We start from the raw sequence: 24843 nt of genomic DNA, 5'->3' as shown, positions 1-24843 counted from the left end.
CCAGCTCGAGGAAGGGAGGGACAGAGTTCTTGGCGTACTCCGGGGGGGGGGACAGACTAACACAGTGCATGCCACAGCCACGGGGAGGGAGATCACAGCGAACCCAGGATGTGATCCTACGGGGGCCACCCGTGTGAGCGCCTCTATCACGAGGTGGTGGAGTCTCTTCATCTTGTTACTGGAGGAGGAAGCGTTGTGCTGCGAATGAACACAAATAGAACCCAAAACAAAAAGGAAAAAAAAAAAACAACCAACCAACAGAACCGAAGCAAAAAAAAAGAACCAACAAAAACCAATCAGGCCTTCCAAACGAAAACCACCATTGTAAACTGTCCAGTTTATTTAAAAAATGACTACAACAGAGACAACATGAGATTTCATATCTAGACTAGCTTCCTGGTGTCGCACGGCACAAACATACAACGGGGTTCTGTTTCTGTCTTTATTTAAAAGAACAAAGCAAAGAGATCGGAGTTGGGTGCTAGAGGCTTCCATTTGTTTCCAAAAAGAAGTGTCATGTACATATATAAACCCTTCTGCACAAAGAAGGATCTTGTCATCATGTCTTGAAATATTTTAAGTTTTGTCCTTCATGTTTTATGGAATAAAAAGTTCAGCCTTTTTATTGCATGAAACTAAACCTGGGGTGCTGGCCCCGCCACGCGTCTCCCTGCCCATACACCTAGCTTCTTCTTGCATAATTCTTTGAGATCCTCCGAACGGCAGCTGACTCTCTTGATCCTGGAGAGGAGGAGGGGGAGGGAAATCACACACTCATCGTCATGCTGGGGGAATACTGCAAGAGAGACAAAGCCTTGGTGAGCGCCAGCCCCGAGCACCGCGCTGCTCCAAGTGGAGAGGAGACAGAAGAGTGAGGCTGGGGCTCATGGAAACTGTAAGGCAACGGAATGGGAGCGAATAAATCAGACAGAGAGAGGATGGTGGAGACTCCTTTATCAGGATATAATCTGCTCTGCAAGTTGCCTTTCCAGAGAGGAAATAACCACAGCCGTATGGGGTAAGAAGCAATTGAACAAATAAAACAATTAAGCTGTATGCATGTATGTAATGCTAATATAGTAAAAGCAGGCGAGGCGCCCGTGCCCATGCCCAGCACTGCGAGCAGGCTGCAGGTCTCACCCTCACCTCCTGTAACTCTGGAGGAACCCCAGCGATTCCCAACAGCAGTGGGGAGTGGAGAAGGTGGGAGTGGAGCTGCATGTCCCAGCTGGCTGCCATCCCATGGGAGCCTCTCCCACAGCCTCCTCACCTCCATTCCCCACGTCTCTCTGCCCTGGGAGAAGCCAAGCTCGCTTCCACCCATGTCTGCCCCACACCTCTCTTCCTCCTCCACCTTCTGTCTCAGAGCTGCTTGTAAACAGGTAAACGGAGAGCAGAAAGGATGGAGGGCACCCATCCTCACCCCCAGACTCACATTGTCGTTTTGGAAGGAATGGAGAAAGTTGCCTCCCAGCTCCCCGTCGTCTCTTGGAGTGCCCGGGGGATTGCTAATGCCACTTATGTTGTTTGGAGAATTCTGCACGAGAGCACAGGGTAAGCAGTCAGTGGGTCCCCGTGCACCCCGGCCCGCCCCACTCACATCCCCAGGGAAGGGAGGTCCCACAGCCACCCAGCAGCTCACTTACTTTTGGAAGTCCATCTATGTCTCCTGACCCTGCAGGGTGGGGACAAACAAGAAAAGCCTTACTGAAGATGCAGCCACAGCCCCGCTCCCCTCCACAAACCCCACTCAGCAGGACAGCCACACGGGGGCTCCCCGAGGCGTGGGGAGGGCTCTCACCTAACGATCCATTCATGTGATGGGGCTCCATGCCACCCATGCCACCCATGGGGCCGTCGGAGCCAGGGCCCATCGGGAACTGCGGAAGGGAAGGCAACAACACCGCGTCAGCCGAAAGGTAGCAACACTGTCAGTCAAAAGGCAACACCCAGGCCGTGGTGGCGCCGGGGCCCCATCTCCCAGCCTGACTGTATCTGGATAAGATGGATGAGTCCATCTCTGAAGGCTGCAGGACACTCCTGGGGGCTGTACTCATCCACATCTACCTATAGCATTTGGCCAAACCCAGAGACTGTGCCGACACCATGGGCTTGTGGTCCTCCACATCACCCTACAACATCTGGCCAGACCCAGGTGTGCAAGCCATACCAGCACCAAGGGCTCTCTCCATATATATAAGCAATTAAGGCAGTTGATGCTTGAATCCCTCCAAACCCAGCAGCTTGCCACCGCCTTGACCAGAGCAGCAGGACCGCCGCCCTCTTGATGAGCATAAAAAATTAACAAAGTCGCCGAAGAGTTAATCACTTTTTGATGGTTTGTTTTATTTCTGTTTTGTAACAAATGGCTGAAATCAATTAAACTGCTTTACTCTCAACTGATGAAGTTAATTATGATTTGTTATGGTATCTGATATGTAAATTATTAGAAAGCAGACTTACATTCGATCGACTGCCTGCGGGCGGTACTGGATTAATCATTGTGTAGATGTTGTCACTTGAATTTGTTGAATCTGTGGAACAGTGAAGCCCAGTAAGTCTGGTGATTAATTCATTTCTTAATTAAAACAAACTCATGCCACTTGAACTCATTCTTTTGTATTTTATCACCTAAAATTCCCTCTAAGTACCACCATTTTCTGGCTAATTTGTATTTAATGAAGATCCACAAAGTTTTTAATCACAGAAATTCAACTGTGAAAAAATAATTCAACTTCTAACTGGGAAGCACGGGGCTCGCTTGTCGGGGGATGTGCAGAGAGATAACGTGCACCACGCACCCTACACCACGAAACCTCGAATCCATGAACACATATGGATTATTCCACAATACGGGGCCGGGAGGAAGGGGCCTGGCTGTGAGGTCGGCGAGTTTTGTTAGGACCCAGCCAGAAATGTAGGTCAGGGTTCCTCATCAAAATGCAGGAGGAGAAGGAGCAGCCGCAGCCGCGCCGCAGCTCCTCCCCTGCAGCTGTGGCACCGCGCTTCCCCCAAAGCCCCACGGGGGGAGCAGGGCCGGCCCTGGGGAGCGGTGTGGGCTCCTACCTGCGGGGCTGGGCATGATGGGTGTCCCTGGAGGGCCGCCGCCACCAGGAGGACCCTGTGGAGAGACAGAGCTGGGTGAGCCACGCCGCTGCCCCGACGCAGCCCAGAGCGCAGCTCCAAAGCCAGCTGGTTGGACCCCAGCAGCGCTGAGTGTGGGGAATGCTGTGGAATATCCCCGCTGCCCCTCATTTCCCAATGCCCTCCCAGCCCCGAAGCCAACCCCACAGGCCCTACTTTCACCCGTGCCTGAACAGAGCTGGGAGGACTCACCACATATGTACCAGGCGATGAAGAAGAGTATGGGATCTACATGGAAAGAAGAGCAGATTTCAGCAACCAGGGCCGGGGAAAGCATCCCCAAGCCCCACAGACACCTAGGCTGTGTGTCCCACGTTAGGGATGCCCCCCAAGCAGCCGTTGTGCCTTAAACACAAGGACAGAGCATACTCACAGAGTTAGCACTGCTGGGGTTGGGCCATGGTCTGCCAGCTCCCGGCCCCCTGAGGACAAAATGAAACAGAAAAATAAAGTTCTGCTGTTATCCATCACTCTGCACGTCCCGGGGCAGCCGGGCAGCACCCCAGGTCCTGAAAGTGCATGGACACTTTTGTCCAGTGTGGGCTGAGGGAGCTTACATGTTAATTCCAGGCATGCCAGGGCCTAAGGAGTTGGGCGGAGGTCTCATGCCGCTGCCATAGTTCTGCAACGATAACCAAGGATCAGTCTACCATAACGAGAGGGGAAACCGGAGAGGGAAAGAGAAGGGAAAAAAGACACAAACAAACAAAAAAACAAGAGGGTTAGTTTGCAAAAAAGAACGCTGAAGATAATTAGGTGACGACGGTAAAAAATAACAACTTAAAAAACAAAACCACAGTAATGCAAAGCCGTCTGCTCCCAGCAGGGCAGGGCAGAGCAGTGGGGTTTGTTTTTCTGCAGCCGCGTGGCTCTGCCAAAATCCCCCAGGAGCTGCTCAGCACCCATGGCCACACCGGCACCCCATAGCCACAGGCCACCCCAAGCCCCAACCCTCGGGGTCCCCCCCAAGCCTTCATCTCGTTACAACAGCCCCAGCACAAGGCCCAGCCCAGAGTGCTGCAGGAGGAGGAATCCCCGCATGCTGCGCTCCACTGGATTTGTGCTGTGCTCGCTGCCCTCTGGGCGATGCACAGCCTGATTTAGGTCGCGCTGCAAGAGCAGAGCCGCTGCCTTCCCCCACTCTGCAAGCCTGCTCCCAAACGCCCGCTTTGTAGTTTTTGTCTTTTTTTTCTTTCTTAAGCAAGGCAGGGGAGGAAATGGCATGCTGTGGTCCCTGTGCCCTGCAGCCTGCAGCTGGAGAGGAAAAGGAGGAAGAGGAGGAGGAGGAAGGCATCATGGTGGGCAGAAGCTGCAGTGCCCGCTGGCTGCTGGGGCGCAGTGTCCCCCAGGAGCAGGCTGCCCGCAGCCCTAGAGCTCCACTGACACCCATGAATCTCAGTGCATCTCCCATCAGGTCAACCATGCCATGATGCATCAGTTCTGGCAGCATTTCTGCTATTTAGAGCAGCAGAGGGGCACAGCTCCCCAAGCACTCACAGCTAAATTTTAAGTTCATACTTCCTGGATTTATGCACTGCTTTGTTGGAAGTTTGTTTGGAGGAAGCAGACAAGGGTTTCCCCAAACAAATTACAAGCAAGGCCATAATTGATCCAAATTTCAGCCATTTGCACTGAATTGCAGTATCAAACCTCTCGTTTAAAAAAAAGAAAAACAAAACCTCAGTGTATTTAATTGGAGCTGAAAGGGAGGCAAAGGGAGCCATCTGAAAGATGCTGGAGGAGGGTGGGGAGGAACGCAGCTGTGCTGAGCGACCTGCGTGCCGGGCAAGCACTGACTGAGCCAGCGAGCTGCAGAGACTTTAAGAGAAGCACTGAGTTATGTGATGCAGAGTTAGAAGTGTGGATCCTTGAGGGGAAAAGCAGTAGAGCTGGGTTGTAAGAGGTGATTCAGAGTTGGTCAGTAATTAGCAGTTGTCAGGACACTGGGATGTCACGGCTGGGTGCTCTCTGGGCATTTGGAGTAAATTTTAGGAAGGCTCTGGTGCAATGCTTTAACAAGAACAAGGAGAAGTGCTGGGCAAGTGGGGAGCTAAGGGCTCTGATCTTGGGTCAGTATTTTTGACGGCTGCTCCCAGCTTTGGGAAGGAGCACCAGGTCAGGAAGGCAACTGTTGATCTTCACAAAAGGGAAGGGCACGCTTCTGCAAAGCTCTCCCTCATGTACGTACACAGGGAGCGGCAGAGTAAAAAATAAAGCTCTGAGAATTTCACAGCTCCTCCCGGCTCTCAGACCTGCCGCCAGCCCACGCAGCGCTGCCAGGCTTTGCAGCAATCTCAGCAAGTGGGAAGCGAGCAGCTCAATGCTTTCCTTGGCGCTGGCCGTGCTGGCAAATGCCATTTACAAAACTTTTTTGCAATCCCTCACAAAAGGAGCACTGCAGGTGCAGCAGCAGGTCCTGCATCCTCAGCCACGGCAGTGCTAACACAGCACGGGCAATATTGCTTGGGGGTGTCCTCCCCCTGCCCTAGAATGGATGCAGAGCCATGGATTCGGGCACTCCTCCCTTCCTCGTGGTAGGCAATGACACAACTCCCTTGACGCTGCACTCGCTTTCGCTCGACAGTCTCGAGGGGAAAAACAAAACAAAACTCCAACACACACGTTTGTCTCCTGACAGACTCTGAGCCTCGCGCTAAAAACCCAACGTAGGCGACAATGCAGAGAGGATAAACCTACAACCAAAATATGGTAATGTGTTTTTGAAGTCTCTTAGAAGGAACAAACAGAAGTGAGTCAACAGAGCAGCATGCAAATCCACTTCAGAAAATGAATCAACAGAAAGGCAGAATATATTAACCCAGATCTGCTTAATTTAAGAGTTTGTTCCTCCTTGGGCTGGCTGTCCCCACCCCACCTCCCCTTTCTGGAGTAGCTGAGCAGGATTTGGTATTACTGCAGCCTAAGAAAGAACTTTGATTTAGTTTGAGCATCTTTCTGAGCTGCAGTTGGGTAAAGTGAGAGCAGAGGGAGCTGTGTTGTGTTTGCACAGTTGGGAGCACACGTGAAAAATCAGGGGGACAACCAGCACCGGCTGGGACTCTCAGGAGTCCTGAGAGTTCAAGGTTTGGGAGTACTGAAATGCCTGTGAAAGGTCTGGAGCTTCTGAAACACACTTGAAAAAGCCAAAAAATAGGTGACCCAACTTCTCTGAAGCACAGAGGGCAGTGAGGATGAGGACCTTGGGGTGCAGGTGGCCAAGCTGCAGGTGAAATCAGCCCCACTAAGCACACCTTCCTCCTGACTGAGTCCCTCTGCACAACCTTTCGCTTTGCCCCTCCAAAAAAAAAAACAACCTGATTAAGAAATGACTGAAATAGGAAGGAGCTCAAACGCTCTGCAGATCAGGGCACGGGAGGGAGAAACAAGCAAAGGGAACAGTTATTCCCTCACTAAAGGTATCTTTCCATTTTTTTTTTTAAATTTATTTATTTTTAATGTAGGCATCCTTCCCCCTTCCTGCTGTTAGGGTCATAACTGTTTCCCAGGCCTGCTGCATAATGCACTCAAACACCGCTACGGCTCGGTGCTAAGTGGCATCCCCCTTCAGATGAAGGGCAAGGGGGGCTGCAATACCCTTAATGAGGACACGCAGCCCTGAAGACCTCGCTACCGTTAAAAGGAGGGATTTCCAGATGCAAGACTAATGTAAAACGCATTAACACTAATGGGGGACAGGAGGGGAAATCTCCCAGCCTTTCCTGCCCCTGGGGGTTGTGGAGATAGTGGTTGGTGTTGGCAGCGCTGTGGATGCTCTTTGGTGCTGCTGGGTTACCTGCGGACCGGGACCCATGGGGCCCATCCCTCGCGGAGGATTCATCCTTTGCATGGGTCCGCCCATGTTTGGGTGCCCTGCCGGGAGGAAAGAGACACATTAGGTGGGATGGAGCCCCAAAGCAACAGCTAACGAGGTGGGGGAAATGTCCAAACCACCACAATTTTTAAGGTTTACCTTGCTGTCGCGTGGGATCCATCGAATTGGGCAGCAATGGCTGTGTACCAGGAACGGCCCCCGGAGGCTGGGAAAACAAGGTGGGGGAGATTACACAAATCAGCACGTGGCCAAAATGCAGCCTAGGTGTGGAGATCTGAGCCAAGGGGACTCCGGTTCCCAAGGGGAAAGGGGTTGCTCAAGACCCCAAACCCTCCTGTCTTGTAGAGATGCATCCCATCTTGCATTGCACTGGATGCCACATCCCTACAACTCCTGGCACTGTTCCTCTTTCCCTTTGCCAATACACTCTAGAACCTGACTCAGACACCAGTATTTCAGGAGCCCCAAGCTGTGCTGGGCAGAGGTATCCTGGCAGGCCATGATGGCAGCCCAGCACCACGTTGCCTGCAGTGATTCATTTGCTTACAAGAGGCTGCATTTGGGTTCATCCCTGCATGCATGGGGCCCACTCCCATGTTTTCAGATGCGCTTGCTCCCCCTCCCCTGAGCACAGGCTATTTAAAGTTCAAAGGCTGCCTTCCCCACACTGCTCTGCGCAGATAAAGGGGGAGAAAGCACAGATACTATCTGCCTTGGGGAAGCAAACTGCAAGCCTTTCTGCAGTAGAGCTGCCTTTTATTTGAATACCACCGTGAAACTGGTCCCCCTCATGCAGACACAGGCCCCATCCAACCCAGCAGCCAGGCTGACTTTCATTCCCAATATTTTACATCTTGGAAGATAGTGGCAGGAGGAAGACAAACAAGAGCTGTCGTGGCTGTGAGTATTTAGACTTCTGCTCTCTGACTTGCCTGCCTTCCTATTTATTCTTGTCCCACTGGATGTGACCGTGACAACACCAAGCTCTGGGTATGCACAAAGCTGCATTTAGACACGGTGTTTGGGGGAAAAAAAAATCTCTCTAATTAACCTCACAGTCAAAATCAAAGGTTAAGAGATGTGGAAGACCTGAACCCCACTGCTGCACAAACCCTCTGTGGTCCCTGCTTTGCCAGCACGGGGAACTCATCTGTGCAGTGCATGGTGGCGTGAAACCACAACTGGTTGGTCTCAGCCCTGCTAGGTGGCAGTTTGGGTAGGAACTAACAAAACAAGCGCTGGGAACAGCAGCAGCTCCGCCTCCCCCAACGCCTCCACCAAAACCCACAGAGCCACATGCTGCACCGTGCCGTCCGTCTGTCCGCATCGCTGCCACCTCCCACCCTGCCTGGTCTCGAGGTGTTCTGGAAGACCCAGTGGCTAAAGCCTCCAATGCAGCAACCAACAGCATTAAGAAAGGTGCAACATCCTATTTGCTGGCTGCTCTTCTGCCAGGAATTGTAAACTGGATATTAGGAAAAGCCTCCTCAGAAGGAGGCACTGGCACAGCTGCCCAGGCAGGTGGGGGGGTCACGGTCCCTGGAGGCGTTCCAGAACCGCAGGGCTGTGGCACTGAGGGGCAGTCAGTGGGCATGGCGGGGTGGGTCGGGGTTGGCCTTGGTGATCTTTGCCAGCCTTAATGATTCTATGGTTCCAACCTGTGCTTTTCCTAATAAGAAGAGCTATATTAGAACAACGTTACTTGTAAGAAGTGTTAACAAAAGCAAGCTCCCAAGATAATTTTTCCGAGGTTATTTTGCTACTCCGAGGAATTGCATGCTTCCTTTAATTTCTCTTGAATGAAAAGCAACCCGTGATTAGGTTACTGCCACACAGACCTGATGTCAATGCCTCAAGGCGATGCCACACGTTTTGGCAGCGCGTGGAGCGGGAGCTGGCAAGGACAGCAGCAAACGGCCGCCGGTTAAGCCGAGATAAGAGGATAAACCCAACCCCAAAATTCAGGAGCGACCTGCCCCGCCTGACCCCACAGCAGCTGGGATTATCTCCATTGCTTTAATTTGCAGGGATCGCAGGGAAAATCCGCCCAGGGTCGGGGAGCAGTACCTGGTTTCCCATCCGGATGGGGGGCCGGGGACCTCCTGCATAGCGCGGTGACATGAAAGGCTGCAATGACACAGAAAGCAGGTCAGCATCATGCGACAGGGGGACAGCTCGTGCCCCACACACGCCGGTTAGACCTTATAGACTTTGCTCTGGAGAAATCCTTCTTTCAAAAAGTTGAGTTGAAAAAGGAAAAAAAAAAAAAAAGAAAAGAGAAAAAAAAAAAAGAAAAAAAAAGAAAAAAGTGTCCGGAGTCCGTTTTTATTTAAGGTTTTCTGTAGGTTTATTGTTTGAGAGTGTTTGACGTACTTCGGCTGTACTATGTGAGGCTGTTACAATTAGTGCACGGGTAACCCTGAGTGTTAGATACTGAGCTTAAATATATGTATGTGTTTCTATATGTATAAAAGTGGGAAATATGCACATACAGACACGCACACACACAAAAAATTCCCCAACGCTACGTGTGGAAAAAAAGAAGACTTCAGGTGCTCTTTTACAACTGCTGCTACCAACAGAAGCTTAAAAACCCACATCCAGCTCCATTCCTCAGGCTGCCTGGGGGAGGTAAACCACTCTGATACCCACGAGTGAGTTCTCAGTCCGCCGTCACCTGCACACCCAGCAAAAACAACCAAGCACTGGGGAGAAAGCAGCGCCCCATGGCAGAGCTGGGGGCAGCGGGCTCCCGCTCCCAGCGCGCTCGCAGAGCGCGTCCCGATTCACAGCCCTACCCATCACTAGTGCCGTTACCTGACTGTGGGGTCCCATCATGCTGTTAGGGTTGTGGGGTGGAGGCTGTGCGTGTGGCGAGGGCTGTGAACCAGGCGGTCCCTGTGAGGTCAGACAGTAGAAGGAGGTTATAGATTAGCACATGAAAGCGCAGAAAGAGCTAAAAAGGATTCACGGGTGGAGCTGTTTTGGTTTTTTTGTTGTTGTTGTTGTAGGGAAGGCAGTTTGCCAATTGTTTTTAATGCTTTATTTTTTTTTTTTCTCTCCTTTTAGTTGAGTTTCTATTCATTTGTAACTGAACAACGAATAATGATAGATGCAAAAAAAAAAAAAAATTACAAAAATAAAAAAATTCAGAACATCTGTCAAAGTACAGCAGCCACATTACAGTAAACGGTCCAGTAGTTCAACCACGTCTGCAATGATAAACACACGGGGAGACACTTGGCGAGGGCGTGCAACGAGGAAGAAAAATATGCAGGAGAGGGGGTCAGAGAGGTTGGGGGGAAAATACAAAAAAAAAAACCACCAAAAAAACCACCCCAAAACAACAACAAAAAAATCATGTTCTCCTCTCTCCTCCCACATCCTGAAGGCTGGAAACACCTCCCAGGGTTTGCCACCCCAGGGTCCGCTGCGTGGTCGGGTAAAGTGCTACTAAGGACGTCTAAGGAAAAAAGGAAAGATTAGTTGCTGTAGGTTTTGAGCACTGCAATGCAGCAGTTGCTGACATTTTGGGGTTGAACGCCCACTTTTCTTTTTTTTTAAATATTTCCCTTTAAAGCACAAAATGAAAGTTTGCTTGAAGGAACAGTGAGTTTGGTGCAAGGACGTATCGGTGCATGTTAACACAGGGCAAAAAAAAAAGGTATTTTTGGGTCAAAGGACGTGTAATTGGTACAGAAAGCAAATAAGCTCGGTAAGTGCGTTATGCGAAGCGACTGCACACTCCAGGAAAGGCGCAAAGCAGATGTTCTCTACCTGCCTTGTTACTAATTTCAACAAGTGTTCGCCTTCTAGCTGCTGCCAGCAATGGCATGGTTTGTTACCATGAGCAATTTTCTTAATTAACAGACATTAATTAGCCATTTAGCAATTTTGCAAGCATTTGTTTAGCAGCTTTCCTAAACATGAATACCACTGTGATAATGGTACTGATTAGAGGGTCCCCTAATTAACAGTACAGGGAAGGAAAATTGAAATCACATAAATTAAAAAGGGAGGGGAAGTTAATGAAGGCAGGACACATTTGCACCTGCAAATCTTTTGTACCGTGGAAACTTGAGTGCAATGTAAATAAAGTAAGAGGGCTTTTTTACTTTTTTTTTTTTTTGCAGACTGTGATGTGGGGACATGCAGCCAAACGCTGCGACAGGACTCTGGTGGCTGTAGAAATGAAGCCATGCTGTTGGCACCAATGGCTCTGTGGGCTGGCACTCGGAGCCACAGGGCAGCCAGCACTCGGGGCACTGCTGCTGGGATGCTCCTGCCCCAGCGGGGCACAGCGTGGGGTGGTGGAGTGAGGCCGAAGGCCTGCGGCCATTTTGTGCCGCTCTCCCTTCCCCTCTTGGGGGGGGAATGGAGGCTCGGCATGGGACCGCCGCTGGTCGAAGTGGGTTAGGGCACTTCACAACTGATTCCCTCTGGGTGGGGGAGGAGGGAGAGGTGGATTTTCTCCCTCCGAGCATCGTGCTGAAGTGAGCAGCACATCTGAAGCGCCGGCTCCTTCCTGCCCCAGGCCCGGCGAGGCCCCCGCCTGCGGCTGGGCCCAGCACTCCTCAGTCAGAAACGCAGGGCTCTGGATGCAGTTATCTCCATAAACATCTGCAGATGTCCCGGGGCCCAGGCCTGCCCCTAAACCTGCCGATGGCTGCCTTTCCCCACTGCGTTTCCCTCCCTACAAACAGAGATGATCCTGATGGAGCGCAGTGCTGGAGACGAATGTTTTGCAGATATGACATGTGGGCTCCAATCAGCACAACAACTCCTTCGTTTCCTTGAAGCACGTATTTAGCAGTCATTAAGCAGTGCTCCTACAGCCTCTGCAGGCCTCACCGACAGGGCTTGGACGGCCATGTGGGATGGGACTCTTCCACACGGCTCAAAAACCCCACAACCAACCCAACACTTAAACCAGAGTAAGAAGAAATTGTTTCCGACAGTGCTAGGTGTTCCAGCCCGCCCACTGACCTCCTCTCTGCTTCATTTTCTTCCCCCCGTTTACTACAGGGACCTTACAGACAAATCTGGACTAGCAGATGACAGAGGGCTGCTGCTTTACCACGGGAGTTTCCAAACGATCCGATTATTTCCACTCCGTCTTTCACAAGCTCAACTTCTCAAACTTCTTGTAAAATATTAAACATGGAAAATTGCACTAGCGATCATAGTTCTGCATGTGTCAATTTATGTTCCGAGCGTAATTCACCACAAATGGATCATGTTTTATGGGCTACATACTTTCAGCTAATGGTGGAGTTTTTACATTTAAAAACATTCTCAAGTACCTCTGGGGGTGGCAGAACAATGAAGAATGGTATAAGAAGGCAAAGCATCAGCGCAACGAGATACCAACAACTTGGAGTTAGCAAGAAGAAGGCATCTTGCATTTAAATGTATCTGCCTCTGACTTGCCAGTTTCAACATCAGAAAATATCAAAATAAATGAAATGGATATTAATTAGAGGAGTGCTTGAGTTTACTGGGTGGGAATCTGGTGTTTTATTCTTGTAAAACGAGGTGGAAATTTTGTGACATGTAAACAAAAGAATGAAATATCCCTTGTCAAGCTTTAGGGAGGATGCTCCAGGCTCCTTGGTAGCTGCCGTCCTTGTAGCACCATGACCACCTGCAGCGCCGTGGGGCACCCACTGGCTCCCCCAGCCCCACAGGCACCTGGTGCTTCCAACCCAGCCATCCCAGCCCTTAGGGAAGGTTTCAGAGCCCTGCCGTGCCCTCTCTAGGAGGCTGAAGAGCAATAACCAGCAACTCGACATTCTCCTGCCCTGCCAGCTTCGTAACAACATCTTCTCGGCACCACAGCCCACACAGTCTGAGGGTGCAGGAGGAACTCAATGTGCAAACGGTGCTTGAAGGGCTCTCAGAGCTTCCTGCAACACCCCCGAGCCCACCACAAAGCCCAAACCCTCAGCTACAACATCAGATGTTTTTATCACACAGTAGACAGTGCCTGGAGCCCACCGGGCTGGACAACAAGCAGGGACAGAGGGTCACCTCCTGCCTGCAGGGCAGAGAATGGCAATACCAGAAAGGCATGAGGCGCTGGGTGAAGGCCCAAATTCACCTTCCTGAGACCGCAACATGGCCAAGCTCGGCAGCAGCCAGGAAGGGAGCCGTGGGCAGGAAACTGCCTTGCCTGCAGCTGGGGCTCCCGAGCACGGAGTTCTGGTTTGAAGGAATATGTTAAACACAAGCTCTTCAGGAAACAAACCCATGTCAGCCGAAGCCAAGAACAGTCACCTCCATCTGGATGGAGCACCCGAGAGAAAGTTGACTGCAAATCCCACCATATGCTCCAGACATTCGGTACAAAAGCCTCGGGCATCCTGCTAAACTTCCAGAAAAAAAGGGAAGAAAAAAAAACTTTTTCCAACACTTGCTATTTCTTCTCTCTTGTAAGCCATATTCCTTCAGCTCTTGCCTAGAAGCAGCCTTCCCCTACAAAAGCAGCCCCAGGAAATCTGACAGCATTAGGTCAGCCCAGCTGCCACCCACGCCAGTGGGGTTTTGCAGCACTAGCAGCAGGAGGCTCAGCCATCAGTCTCTTCCCATGGGAAGCTCCATGGGAAGAGAGCCTGGCGAGAGCAGCAAACTAAGGCATAACACTGCAGGTTTCTTCCCAACCAGCCGGGAGAAAGGATGCCCCCGGGATGGAAGACCCTGTCCTTCCTGGCTCCCGAGGCTTCTCTGCATTAGGGGGCAGTGTAGGAACAGCAAGCGACCGGTGCTTTGTTTTGGTGCATCTCGCAGGCTAGCTGCTGATGCATAGCTAACACGGCCACAGACATTGATTTATGTGCAACTTTCCATTTCATCAGGGCCAGCGTTACCGAGCCAGGCAGGGAGCAACGCATTTGGAAGAGAGGCAGGGCCATGGGGGGGGGGGAGGGCTGGGATGAGCAGCCCCCACGTCCTACGCCCCCCTGATTTACTACAAGGAAGGTCTTGTTCTAATAGCTTGCAATTTTTAATTTTACCTTGTGCATTTCCCTGGCACTCCCCTTCCCCAGTGCTGGAGCAGAGGAGACTGACGCGAGGGATCTGCAAATGGGCATCAATTCAGCTTTCAAAACAAAAGCAAAAATGATTTCGATGACCTTTAGGAGGATGAGCGAAGGGTTTGTTTACTCATCTTAAAGGGACAAAGAGCGAGATTTAAATAAAGGAGTCTACCCACGCTAGCCACGAACTGGCCCCCCATTAGTCAGGAGCATGGCCCGATGCCAGGCGCCACAGCCTGCTGGCACTGCACGGTGCCCAGGCATCCAAAGGGCGCCCAGGGCCTCTCCTTTCCTGTCGGGCTTCAGGAGACGCCGAGGGCTGCATTTCCCTTGGCCTTGAGCCTAAAGGTCGCTGCTGAGCTGCAGCGCAGGGAAGGCTCTGCCTGCGAGCCGGGTGCTGCAGACAGACTCCTCTCCTCTTGTCTCTGCTCCCCCAAGCTCATGCTTGTGTTTTTCTGGGCCATCAGCTCCCGAGAGCTGCCTCTCATGTTTTTTTCACTTTGCCACCTTCACTCGTGGGGCTGTAGGGGTCCTTGCACCCTGGGGAAGCAGTGCAGGGTTTCTGCAGCCAGCACTGGAACAGGCTGGTTTGCCGCAACTGCCATCTCAGCTCCTGGCTGGTTGCCACCACGATGCCAGGACACGATCTGTCCCTGCACTAGGACCTCCAGAAGCATTCTGTGCCTGCTGTCCTTAGGCAACCTGAGCCCTCCAAGTCCCTGGTGCCTGCAGTATGGTGCAGAAGGGTGCAGGAAGCTCTGCACTGCCAGCTCTGCACTGCTGGAGCAAGATGCTGATGCTCCCCGATGCTCACATTCCCTCCAACCTCCATTTTTCCCTTGCAGGAGATGGGCTGACCAGATGGAGATCTCACCTGGCTCCTGAGGTTGGCATGTAAAGGGTTGGGGAGAACCACTGCAACTGTTTCAGTCCTCTGCATCTCCTGTGACCTTTTTGGTTTCACTCTCTTAAGTTCAGTGCTTTAATTTCCTCCAGAGATAAGAAATTAACCCTGAGCTGCAAACAGCTCGATGCAGAGCCTCCAGCCCACCTCTGCAAGAGCTCGTCTCGAGCATGTCTTGAAGCTGGAACGAGCCAAGCACCCGCAATAAATCAGACGGATTTTCATGGGGGTGATGTTCTGCCTGTGTTAAAAGGTGGGATTTTTCTTCTCCCCTCCTCCTCTCTTTTTCCAAGGCTGGGAGGAGAAACCAGATGTTGGAAGGCTTTCAGGAAAGGCAGTCTCTCGAGACGTCACATGTGATCCATATGCATCGGCACCCAAACCTCCTCCGCACCTAATCCCAGAGCAGCGACCACGCTCCCTCCCTCTCTTCCCCAAGCTCTGGGGGTGGGTAGCAGCTCCACGCATGGTCTGCTGCTATTTCTGTAGGGTTTTCAGGAAGCCCCCAGCAAAGCTCCTTAGAAAGAGGAGCTGCTTTTGAGCCCCCATCGCAAAGGCAGCCCAGCTCCTGGTCCAGATGCACCAAAGTGGAGATCTGGGATGGGCTGTCTGCACTTTGAGCAGACCCTCTGTGCCAAAACACTATGAAGAGCCAAAAAGGAAAGCGGGGGGAGGCCTCGGAAGCTGTCAGTGGGAAAATGTCAAGACCCGAGCATGAGCTGGGGCATCACAGCTCCTCTCCCTCACTTTCTCCTCTTGGTGAAATCCAACCCAGGCTTTTGAAGCCGTGCCCTAACTTCTTGCCAATTCTGTAACCCTCGCAGATCTGTGTGAAGTGGGAGCTTGAGAGGACAGTCATCTTTGCAACGGGATGAGATCAGGACTTTTGGAAACACATTTGTTGGAAGTAGCGACTTGGCACTTGAATTGCTGGCAGCAGCTATGACCTGCGAGATAGCATCTCTTCTGCTGGCTTCATCCCGTGTCACAGAGCACTGCTACAAGATTACCCTGTTTTAGGGTTAGCACTCAATATCGGATACTCTTTATTTTGTCATACGCAAGTTCAGGAAATGGGATCTCTCTAAAAAAAGCAGCAGCAGCCCTCCTTCCCCCTTCTCCAGCTCCACGCACACAAGTTGTGATACCACGCTGATACCGCTCCCATAAATCACAAGCACTTTATCAAGTTTGCCTGTCTACTGCCCAAGAATTTCTCCCATATACAAATCACAAACCCAGATAAAAAAAGCAGCTTGCCAAAACAAATATCCCTTTCAACTGTTATCCCATTTGTTACACAGACAAGTGCTTATTCCTCAAGAAGGAAGATCTTAAATGCACCATGAGCTTACGGTGCTACGAACCACTGCGTATCGTGACTTACAAAGAGATGCCAAAGACATTAAAAAAAAAGCCCCACACTTAAAGCTTTGATTTCTAAGTGCCAGTTGGAAACCCTTCCATTAGCATCATCCAGTCATATGTTACCCTGTCTTCTACCTGAGCTCAGCGTGGGAGAAGGAACGCACAAGAGAACTCTGGGGACTTTGCTAGGTATTGGCTTACAAGGTGCCTCCATGGCATTTGGGGCCTTGCACTTGGATCGAATCCGCTTCTGCCTGCAGCCACGGCCCCCGCCAGCATTTGTTAATGCTTTCGGTGATTGCATTTGGAAAAAATCAAGTGGTTAACCAGAGGGGGAAAAAGTTTCAGGAATCAAAATCCAGAATGTTTTCAATTACGCACGTCTGTTAAGACCAAAGAACAAATACAATCTCAACTCAAACACAAAACAAGCAGCTTTGGAAAAACATCAATTGCAAATATACAGTAACCTCTTCGAGCAAGATAAATTCGCTTAGGGCCACGAAACCCAGAATGTAAATGTGGAAGGAGAGCGGGGCACTGGGTATTCACAAACAGGTCATCTATAGCACAGGGCTTTGCGAGGCTCCCCGTGGGGACAAACGCACAGTGCTGACGGCAAGGCGCGAGCGGCTCGTGCATCCATGGACGCCCCATGGACGCGGGTGCCGGGAGGAGCAGCAGCCTACCTGGAAGAAACCTGGTGGGATGGGGCCCCCGGGCATCCCGTCGTTCGGGGGAATGTTTCCAAGCACGGGACTCGGGGCGGCAGCAGCGCTCTGCAGGGAACAAAACCAGGACAAACACGTTGGGTTCGAGTTGGAGTTCAGGAGCTGTGTCAAGGCTTTTCAATCACTTCTCTTCGCCCACCTCCCCCTGTCCACTCGCTGCTTCAATTCTGCACCACAAAGAAAACACTCCCCCATACTACAACCAGGGGTTTTTGTTATAAAATCGCACCCAACCTGCGGCTTGTGCATCCCTGCTGCAAGCCCCAGCGAGGGCACGAGAGGCTTTGCCACAAAAAAAGGAAGGGGCCAGCTGCGGGTTACCCAGACAGCCCTGCTTAGCAACTGGATTAATATTTACTTCCCGCCCGCAACGCAGGCCGATGGACGAAGGCAGTGTTCTGGCAGGGGGACCAGCAGCAGGGCTGGCCATGGAACAAAGGGCACCTGCATGGCACGGGGAGCATGTGGCTGTGGCGCTGAGGAAACATCGGCGCGGTGCAGGGCTGTGCCCGGGTGGGAAGGGGGAAGAAATGGACCTTGCCTAAAAACTGCTGATGGCAAAATGTCTCTACCGGGTCAGTAATCATCCTAAGGAATAGAACAAACAACTCGACTCTTTTCCCTGACAGTCACACTACTGTTTGCCTTTTGAAAATTAATCCCTCCATTTCTGGGGAGGTTATAAATGAGCTTTGGTGATGTTAACTGGTTTGAGTCTGCTCGATCACTATACCAGCTCCTCCTCTAGGTTTTACGATGGACTTCATACCCAAAGCTATGCAACAGAGCTAGCACCCCTTCCTCTGCTCATCCCAACGGCACCTCAAGGAAATCCCATGGGCAGGGATTGCTCCATGTTATTCTAAACCCAGAGCTTGGGCAGGGTGACCCCACCAGACACCGTGTCCCACCAACAGTGGGGACAGCTCCATTCGCCCACCATAACCCAGGTGGGATGGATAAAACCACGTGCACCAGCTTCTGCTGTGCCCACCCTGCACCTGAGAGCTGTGAGCATCCTTCAGGACAGCATGCGCTGGCTCTCCAAACAAGGAGCCTGTCTGTAAGAACTGACCCCTGCCTGTGCCCCCCATCCTGCACCCCACCGTGGGGCGAGGAGAGCAGGGCATCCCAAGCAGCCTTCCTGCAAAACCAGCGAAGGCCAGATCTGAGTGTTTTTACAGTTAATAAAAAGAAGTCCTGGCAGGAAAAATAAGCCTACCCATTCCAGGCTCTTTTTATACTTCAGACGGCAGCAAAAATAGAAAGAAGAGGGAGTGAACCCATTTCTCCCCCCTTCCATCCCCCCAAGTGGGTCAGCTATAAAAGTAAAACCAAATCTTAATCCAAGGCCATGAACATATTGCAGTTTCTCTGCAAAGCAGATGAATGTTCTTAATGCAAAAATATATAAGACCAAGCCCCCAACTGCAGCGAGCCCATTTGGAATTTCCTTTATTAAACCCTCTATCACGCAAAACGCTGCTCTCCAAAGGCGGCGAGCGGCGCAATAAAGCTGCCAAGGTGATATTTTATGGTTTCAAGAGATTTCCAGCACACCATAATCTCTTGCTGGGGAATCTCCTGCGGCAAGGCAGATCCCAAGGAGCAAGGGGACCACGGGGATGTCACCGGTGAGGCGCAGGGTTGGCACTGCACAATGAAGGCAACAGCAGGCCCAGAACCTGGCCAACAGAACCACCAGGAAGCCTGGTTTGGGTACGAAGAGTGCCTGGGTCTAATAAAACAAACACAGCTTTTATGCCTTTGTGATGAACTGAAGTATGCTGCACTCCTCCTCCCTCTGCAACAGGGAGCAGGGGGAGGAGGGCGATGCAGCCAAAGAAAATCTTTAAGCAAATGCACATTTTTCCACAAAACCACAGAATATTTTTCCGCGATAAACACCCCGAAATCTCACCTATGCATTCGCCGTGTAAACGTGGATTTAACGTGCCTTGCACATGTGGCGCTTGGCAGGGCTCAATAATTAAAAACCCACAAGTGCCCTGAGCATATTGTAGGATGGGAGCCAAATTGGTCAGCCCTTGATGAATGATTTACAAGGCTGCGAAGTGACATTTTATTTCTTTTTATTCCCCTCCCTATCACCACCACTAAGGTAAACACCGAGGCACCTTTCGTCGTGCTGGAGCAGTGCTGCAAAAGCCCTGGACTGTGCCCAGGAAGAGGGAAAAGGTGGCAATTGGGAGCACCAGGAACAAAATGCCTGAACCCAACGCTGCTCTCCCCAAGCCCAAGGGTGCACACCCCACACCCAAGCTGCTCACCCCAAACCCAAAGGGTACGTGCCCCAAATCCAAGGTGCTCACCCCAAGCCCGAAGGTGCATGCCCAAACTCAAGGTGTATGCCCCAAACCCAAAGGCATACACCACAAACTCACGGAACCCTTCAGCATCTAATTCCTGAAGATCCCTTCATACCCTCTTGGATTACTTTCACTGCTTTAGCTAAGAAACTTTCATATGGGCTTCTCCCATTCACCCGCAGAACTCTGCTCCCTTCCACCAAACCAAACATCTGCAAGAAATGGGACCCTGAGGAGCAAAACCAAACCATGGATTCAATGCCTGGGAGAGTCCAAGCCCATCCCTGCTCCAGGGCTGGGCTTAGTGCTGCCATTTGGCTGGAAAGGGATCGAGCTAATTCACCTCAGCACAGGGGGGCCAGCATGCCTGCACATTCACATTTTATTAGATGGTTAATTTGCTCTGTGCTGGAAAGAAAACGCAGTTCCTAGGGCACGCATCTATAGATACACGCATACATATATACATATTTCCTACCTACATCGGATTTTTTCCCCTTTTTTGGTGTGATGACAATCTAGATCTCCACGTTTTGCTCCCAAATCTCAGCGCTCGGTTAACACAGCAACTCGGTACGCCAGCAGATGCCGTCTAAGCCTTTAAATCGTGCACTAATTGCACTAATTGAGCTAACAGTCTCTGTTTCGTCTCCCTACCCTGAGTCAACCAGCATCTTCTGGTACTGCTGTAGAGATCCAAGCTGTTGACTGCAGTGTTATTTTGTCAGCCATTAAATGATTCATCAGAGTCATTAATTGATTTATTACTGCTGCCTGCAAGTATAGCTTTGCAAATAAAGAATGATGTAGGTCAGAAGGCAATAGAAATTGGACAAAACAACACAGCCAGGAGCTGGATACTTAAATTATCCGTAAGAGTCCACTCACGGCAGCCCACCAACATCGGGCTACAGGGGGAAGAAGCAGAGAAAAAGAGCGATGCGCTGCGCAGCCAAACCCAGCAGCACCTCTGCCGGGATGCGCTGCCAGATCTCCCCACCCTGGGGACACAGCGGCGACGGGGAGGTGACGGCCACCACTGCTGTCAGCATGCTGGGTGCCCTGCTGTGGTGCCTCCCACCCGCAGGCAGTGCGAGGTGCAGTGGGATGCCGGGAGGACGGCTCCGGCCGGACAGTGCGTACATCTTGTGCAGCCATGTGGGAAGTGAAGGCAGGAAACGGCTCTTCCGAAAGCGGAGCGTAATCGCAGGCAGCGCATGAAATTCATGTGCGTTAATGCAGCAATACGAAGCCTCGGGGCAGGAGGCTTTAAATCTTGGTTAGTTTTTTCAGCTAAAATCTATCTGGGATGTAAAAGGGCTATTAAAACAGTCTTATTTTCTTAACCTAATCCTTTGGAAGAAGCCAGGTTATTCAACTCTATTAATTGCGTTTAATAGCGGAAGGGCAGGGAGGTGGCACAGCCACGCTGCGTGCCCTCACTGCCACCCCAATGCCCCGAGCTGCTTCATGCCACCCCAGCGTCACTGCAGTGTGGGGACACCCAGCGACCCGCTGCCCCTTGCTGGCCCAGCTCCACTCTTCCACGCCAGAACAGGGATGCCGGGGACGCGTCCTGCCAGGACGAGGACCGGGGTTTCATTTATTTTCCTGAACGTGGAGCTGAGCTCCGTGCTGGGCTCGAGGGCTTGGCAGGAGCGGGTGCTATGTGAGCCCCTCCCGGCGCCCGCCGGCTGCGGCGGTTTCCTGCCCCCCCGGCAGATTCAACCTGCGATCAGCATCCTCCCTGCGGCACCGCCCAGGCTGACGGCTGTGGGGCTGCTCAGACCTGGGCTGGGAGCACAGCAGAGCAGGATCTGCAAGGCAAGGTTTGCAGCAGTGGCCAAGAACTTAGGATACAGGAGCAACTCACATTTGCAGACGCTCCACTGGCATGTTCTCAGTGTGCCCTCTGTAAGCCCTGGCATGAGCACAGCCCTCTGGTGCAAGCACGCAGAGGTGGTGAGCACAGAGCTGCGAGCTGGTACCTACCCATCTATTTATTATTTGGCATGGAGGAAATAAACTAGCGTGCAGGTCAGGACTTAAGCAGGTCGTGTAAACAGGTACTACTGAATTAAATTGGACTCTAGTTAAGCCTTTTCATCTCATTAAAGCTGCCTTCATCTCACATGGTGAGGTTTTAAATTTAATAACAGGACACTCCCACACCTCACTGTAACCTGATTAACGCCGGGGGACGGCAGCACAACGCCTGTGCCACGGGGGTGGCTGTTCTGCATGGCCCCACCTTGGCGTGGCTGCAAGCATCTGAGCTGCATCGATGCAAAACCAAAAGCAGAAGCACGGTGGGGAGGCCAGGAGGACGCTGCTGGACGTGGGGGCACCTGGCATCCTCCCACGTTCCCAGCCAGAGATGCTTTACAAACACAATGAAGCACACAGATGTCCCCACAGGGATGGGAGGCACCGGCTCCGTGGGCGCCAGCTCTCTGCATTTACGCAGCAATGCTGTTTTACCACGTCCTGCATAGGGCTGCCCCCTTGTAAGTACAGATCTGTAACAGGTTGCTGCTTCCTTGGAGGAATGCTTCCAAACTAAGCTGTGAGCGACAGCAAAATCGGTGCTTACGTGATTTTCACAACTTTCCCTTCCTGCATCTCCCAGCACAGCGCACTCTGGCACGTGCTGAGCAGTGGTGAGGCCACATCTGGCTTAGTTGCACCCGGTGAGCTTGTTGTGATGCCTTGAAATGCATCGCCTGAGAGCACAGGGAAGGAGAGCAGTCAGGGGAGCGCATGGGGCAACTGCCGTTCTCACTCCTCAAAAAAGAGAAAGAAAACCCTACCCTGTATCTTCACATCTGAAGGCAACGCTTTAAAAAAGACCAGAAAAAAAAAACCAACAACAACAACAACAAAAAAAACCACCCAGCAAAGCATTCAATGCTGTTTCAAGCTTATACAGTTTTTTTTCCCCCCTTGTAAAGGATAATCTGAGACAGCAGCTCCAACAGAGCAGCTCCAGCCACAAAACAATAGGATTTTAATCTCTTAAGTAGGCGGCCCCCTTATCCCCGGGAAGGAAACCCCTTCAGTCATTTACAAGTTTGTAAATAAGGATCTTGGTAGCATCTCGCGGACATCTGCTCCGCAATCCTGACAGTGTTACTGCTAACATTTACAAACATCCTTACGCAAACACACATCACTCTCTGCTGATCTTGCTTTATCTAAATATATCCCAAGGAAATAACTTGGCAGGGCTGCAAAATTTCACAGCAACCGAATTAAAGGGGAGAAGGGTAAAAAAAAAAAAGGGGGGTTGGGGGGGAGGAGAGGAAAGGGATAAAAGCAGGAGGTGCAGGAGGCTGAACACAGCCAGCCTTGGTTTGGTGTGAGTACAGAAAGGTGACGAAGGGGAACTTGGGGGAAGTTCAGCAGCGGGCTCCTGGCCTTGGTGCGGGCTCACGGATCCTCCCCACTGCCCCACAGCTGGACTGGACACCCCTAATTAGCTGCTGTAAATACGCAGGTATTAATTACTAGCTATTCTCCTCTAATAAGTCCAGCAACAGACGTGCCAAGCTCTTTTCCAGCAATCGATACTATCCATTTGAGGGTCCTCCTGCCAAAAAAGTTATATAAAATAATTATATAAATTTTTCATTAGATAATGCAATCGCTTTGGACTATTAATCTACCGCCCATCCATCAGCACGGGGTGCTCGGCTCCTCTGGTGGCCACGCTGCTGCAGGGGGAAGCAATCTGTATTTTTCTCCCACACCAAACACAAGCTTTCTTCCCCTGGATTTGCAGGGAAGGGAAAAAGTGCTGGCAGCGACGCACTGGAGTTTGCACCGAAGTTGTGTGTCTTATACCAGATGGCCACATTGAGTCACATTGGCCACAGCACTCCCCACATTGAGTTCTCCTATTCACCAGCCTTCGTAAAACCAGAATTAAGGGAAAATTTCAAGGAAAACCATCCCCAGCTGCTCCCAGGCCATGGGAGAGCCATGCCAGAATGTGGGGAGAATGAGAGGGATTTGGGGGCAGGTTCCTTCAAAGACATGTTTCAGCTCTAAGCCCATCGAGACCGGGACCAGATCTTGTTTGTGAGTGCCACGCAGCTCTGACGCTATGTAAACACTAATAAACTGAAAGCATGCCACGCAGCTTTAATTCTGCTCTCAACCAGGAGGCTGTTGGCTTTGGCAGATAGGCTTCTGTTTCACAGAGCCTATACAAATCGCTGCTTCTGTTTTTTTTTTTTTCTGCCTTGTTATAGTTTGAAATTGCCAAGTAAATTTTGGAAAGGGTTTTGAGCAAGGCGAGATTTCAATCGGTTATTTAATTGAAAAAGAGAAAAAGGCAGATAATCCACGGCTTTAGGAAAATGCCACACCACTGCACCAGGTGCACTTAAGAGCAGAGCTTTGCCTTGTCCCAAGGATGTACCAACAACCAGTGGGGACGCTGCCAATCTCTAGGCTAGACAGCACAGCACAACGTGCCTCCAGGGCATCCAGCACACAGGAGCGACTGCCACATGAAGGGCGGGTGGTACACACTGGAAATATTTTCAATTTCTTCCTACTTTCGGCACTTTGCATTCCAACTGGCTGCTCTTACCCATGAAGCCCAGTCACAGCAATGCAGCTTTAGCTGAACGCCAAGCGATACACGATAGATTGGGTTGGAAGGGCACCTAACCCTCACCCAAACCCCCTTGCAGGACTCCTGGAGGTGTGGCTTTTTTTGTGTGGTTTAGCAGGAAACAGCGTCATCTCCACCAAAGCCAGCCACTTCCATGGCTGGGAGGCGGGATGCTCCCCCATCACAAAGCAGGACGGCCCCGCGTGCCAACCCGACTTTGTGCATTATCTCCTGCCACAGGGAAAGGGGAAATTAATGCAAATACTATGGACATTCTCCCATTCTTGTCGTGCATTTGAATGCCAAAATATCACATTTGCTTAAGCCTATTTTACTGCTAGCAGCTGGCTGTTATTATTCCCCAACACCAAAGGCAAGGGCGAGAGAGTCGGTCCCGAGCAGGTGAACGCCATCTGCCCGTCCCCGACAAGATGCCCGCTTCACTAAGACAAAAAGCCGGCAGCTCAGCAGTGATGCTGTGCAGAGCCAAGGGCTGAACTCAGTAGTCCTCAGGGGTCCCCTCCAGCCCCCACCAGCAGCATCTCAGAGCACCCCAAAGCTGCACTTGGGCTGTGCACCCCCCCCGCTCCTCCAGCACGCTCCACCCCAAGATGCTCCCCTGCAGCAGGACCCCAGCAGGGCACACCCCCATGTTTTCAAGGGGAAGCTCACCAAAAAAAAAAAATCATCTTCAAACGAAGATGAGCATAACTGCCCATTTCTGTTTTCTCCCCCATTGTTAGCAGCAGAGTTTGTTTATTACAGTTATTCGTAGGGGCTGCCCCAAAAAATACTGTTTCCCAGGTCCAGTAATTGCTTGAGGCGTTTGGAAATTAATAGAGCAGCTCAAGTGCAGGACAGGAGGAGTAAATCTGA

At 51.3% G+C, this 24843-nt stretch overlaps 1 protein-coding gene across 7 annotated transcripts in view; it reads right to left on the bottom strand.

Annotated features, from left to right (window-relative positions):
* Positions 1-317: 317 nt before the first annotated feature.
* SSBP3 (single stranded DNA binding protein 3) overlaps positions 318-24843 on the bottom strand; it is a 49799-nt gene continuing 25273 nt past the window's right edge. Inside the window, exons 5-18 of one of the 7 annotated variants that reach the window (XM_048944732.1) lie at positions 16975-17064; positions 9794-9874; positions 9044-9103; positions 7115-7181; positions 6938-7014; positions 3702-3790; positions 3518-3566; positions 3337-3372; positions 3067-3121; positions 2464-2534; positions 1802-1880; positions 1647-1675; positions 1436-1537; positions 318-796 (exon numbers count right to left, since the gene is read on the bottom strand). In XM_048944732.1, the coding sequence (XP_048800689.1) occupies positions 767-796; positions 1436-1537; positions 1647-1675; positions 1802-1880; positions 2464-2534; positions 3067-3121; positions 3337-3372; positions 3518-3566; positions 3702-3790; positions 6938-7014; positions 7115-7181; positions 9044-9103; positions 9794-9874; positions 16975-17064 (915 nt within the window). In that variant the 3' untranslated portion in view covers positions 318-766. The remainder of the gene's footprint in view (positions 797-1435; positions 1538-1646; positions 1676-1801; positions 1881-2463; positions 2535-3066; positions 3122-3336; positions 3373-3517; positions 3567-3701; positions 3791-6937; positions 7015-7114; positions 7182-9043; positions 9104-9793; positions 9875-16974; positions 17065-24843) is intronic. The other 6 variants (XM_048944733.1, XM_048944734.1, XM_048944737.1 and 3 more) reach the window with 6 other exon arrangements.

This window comes from Lagopus muta, chromosome 5 (genome assembly GCF_023343835.1).
Source record: "Lagopus muta isolate bLagMut1 chromosome 5, bLagMut1 primary, whole genome shotgun sequence".
Classification (NCBI taxonomy): Eukaryota; Metazoa; Chordata; class Aves; order Galliformes; family Phasianidae; genus Lagopus; species Lagopus muta.
This window is presented reverse-complemented; position numbering and strand designations above follow the sequence as displayed.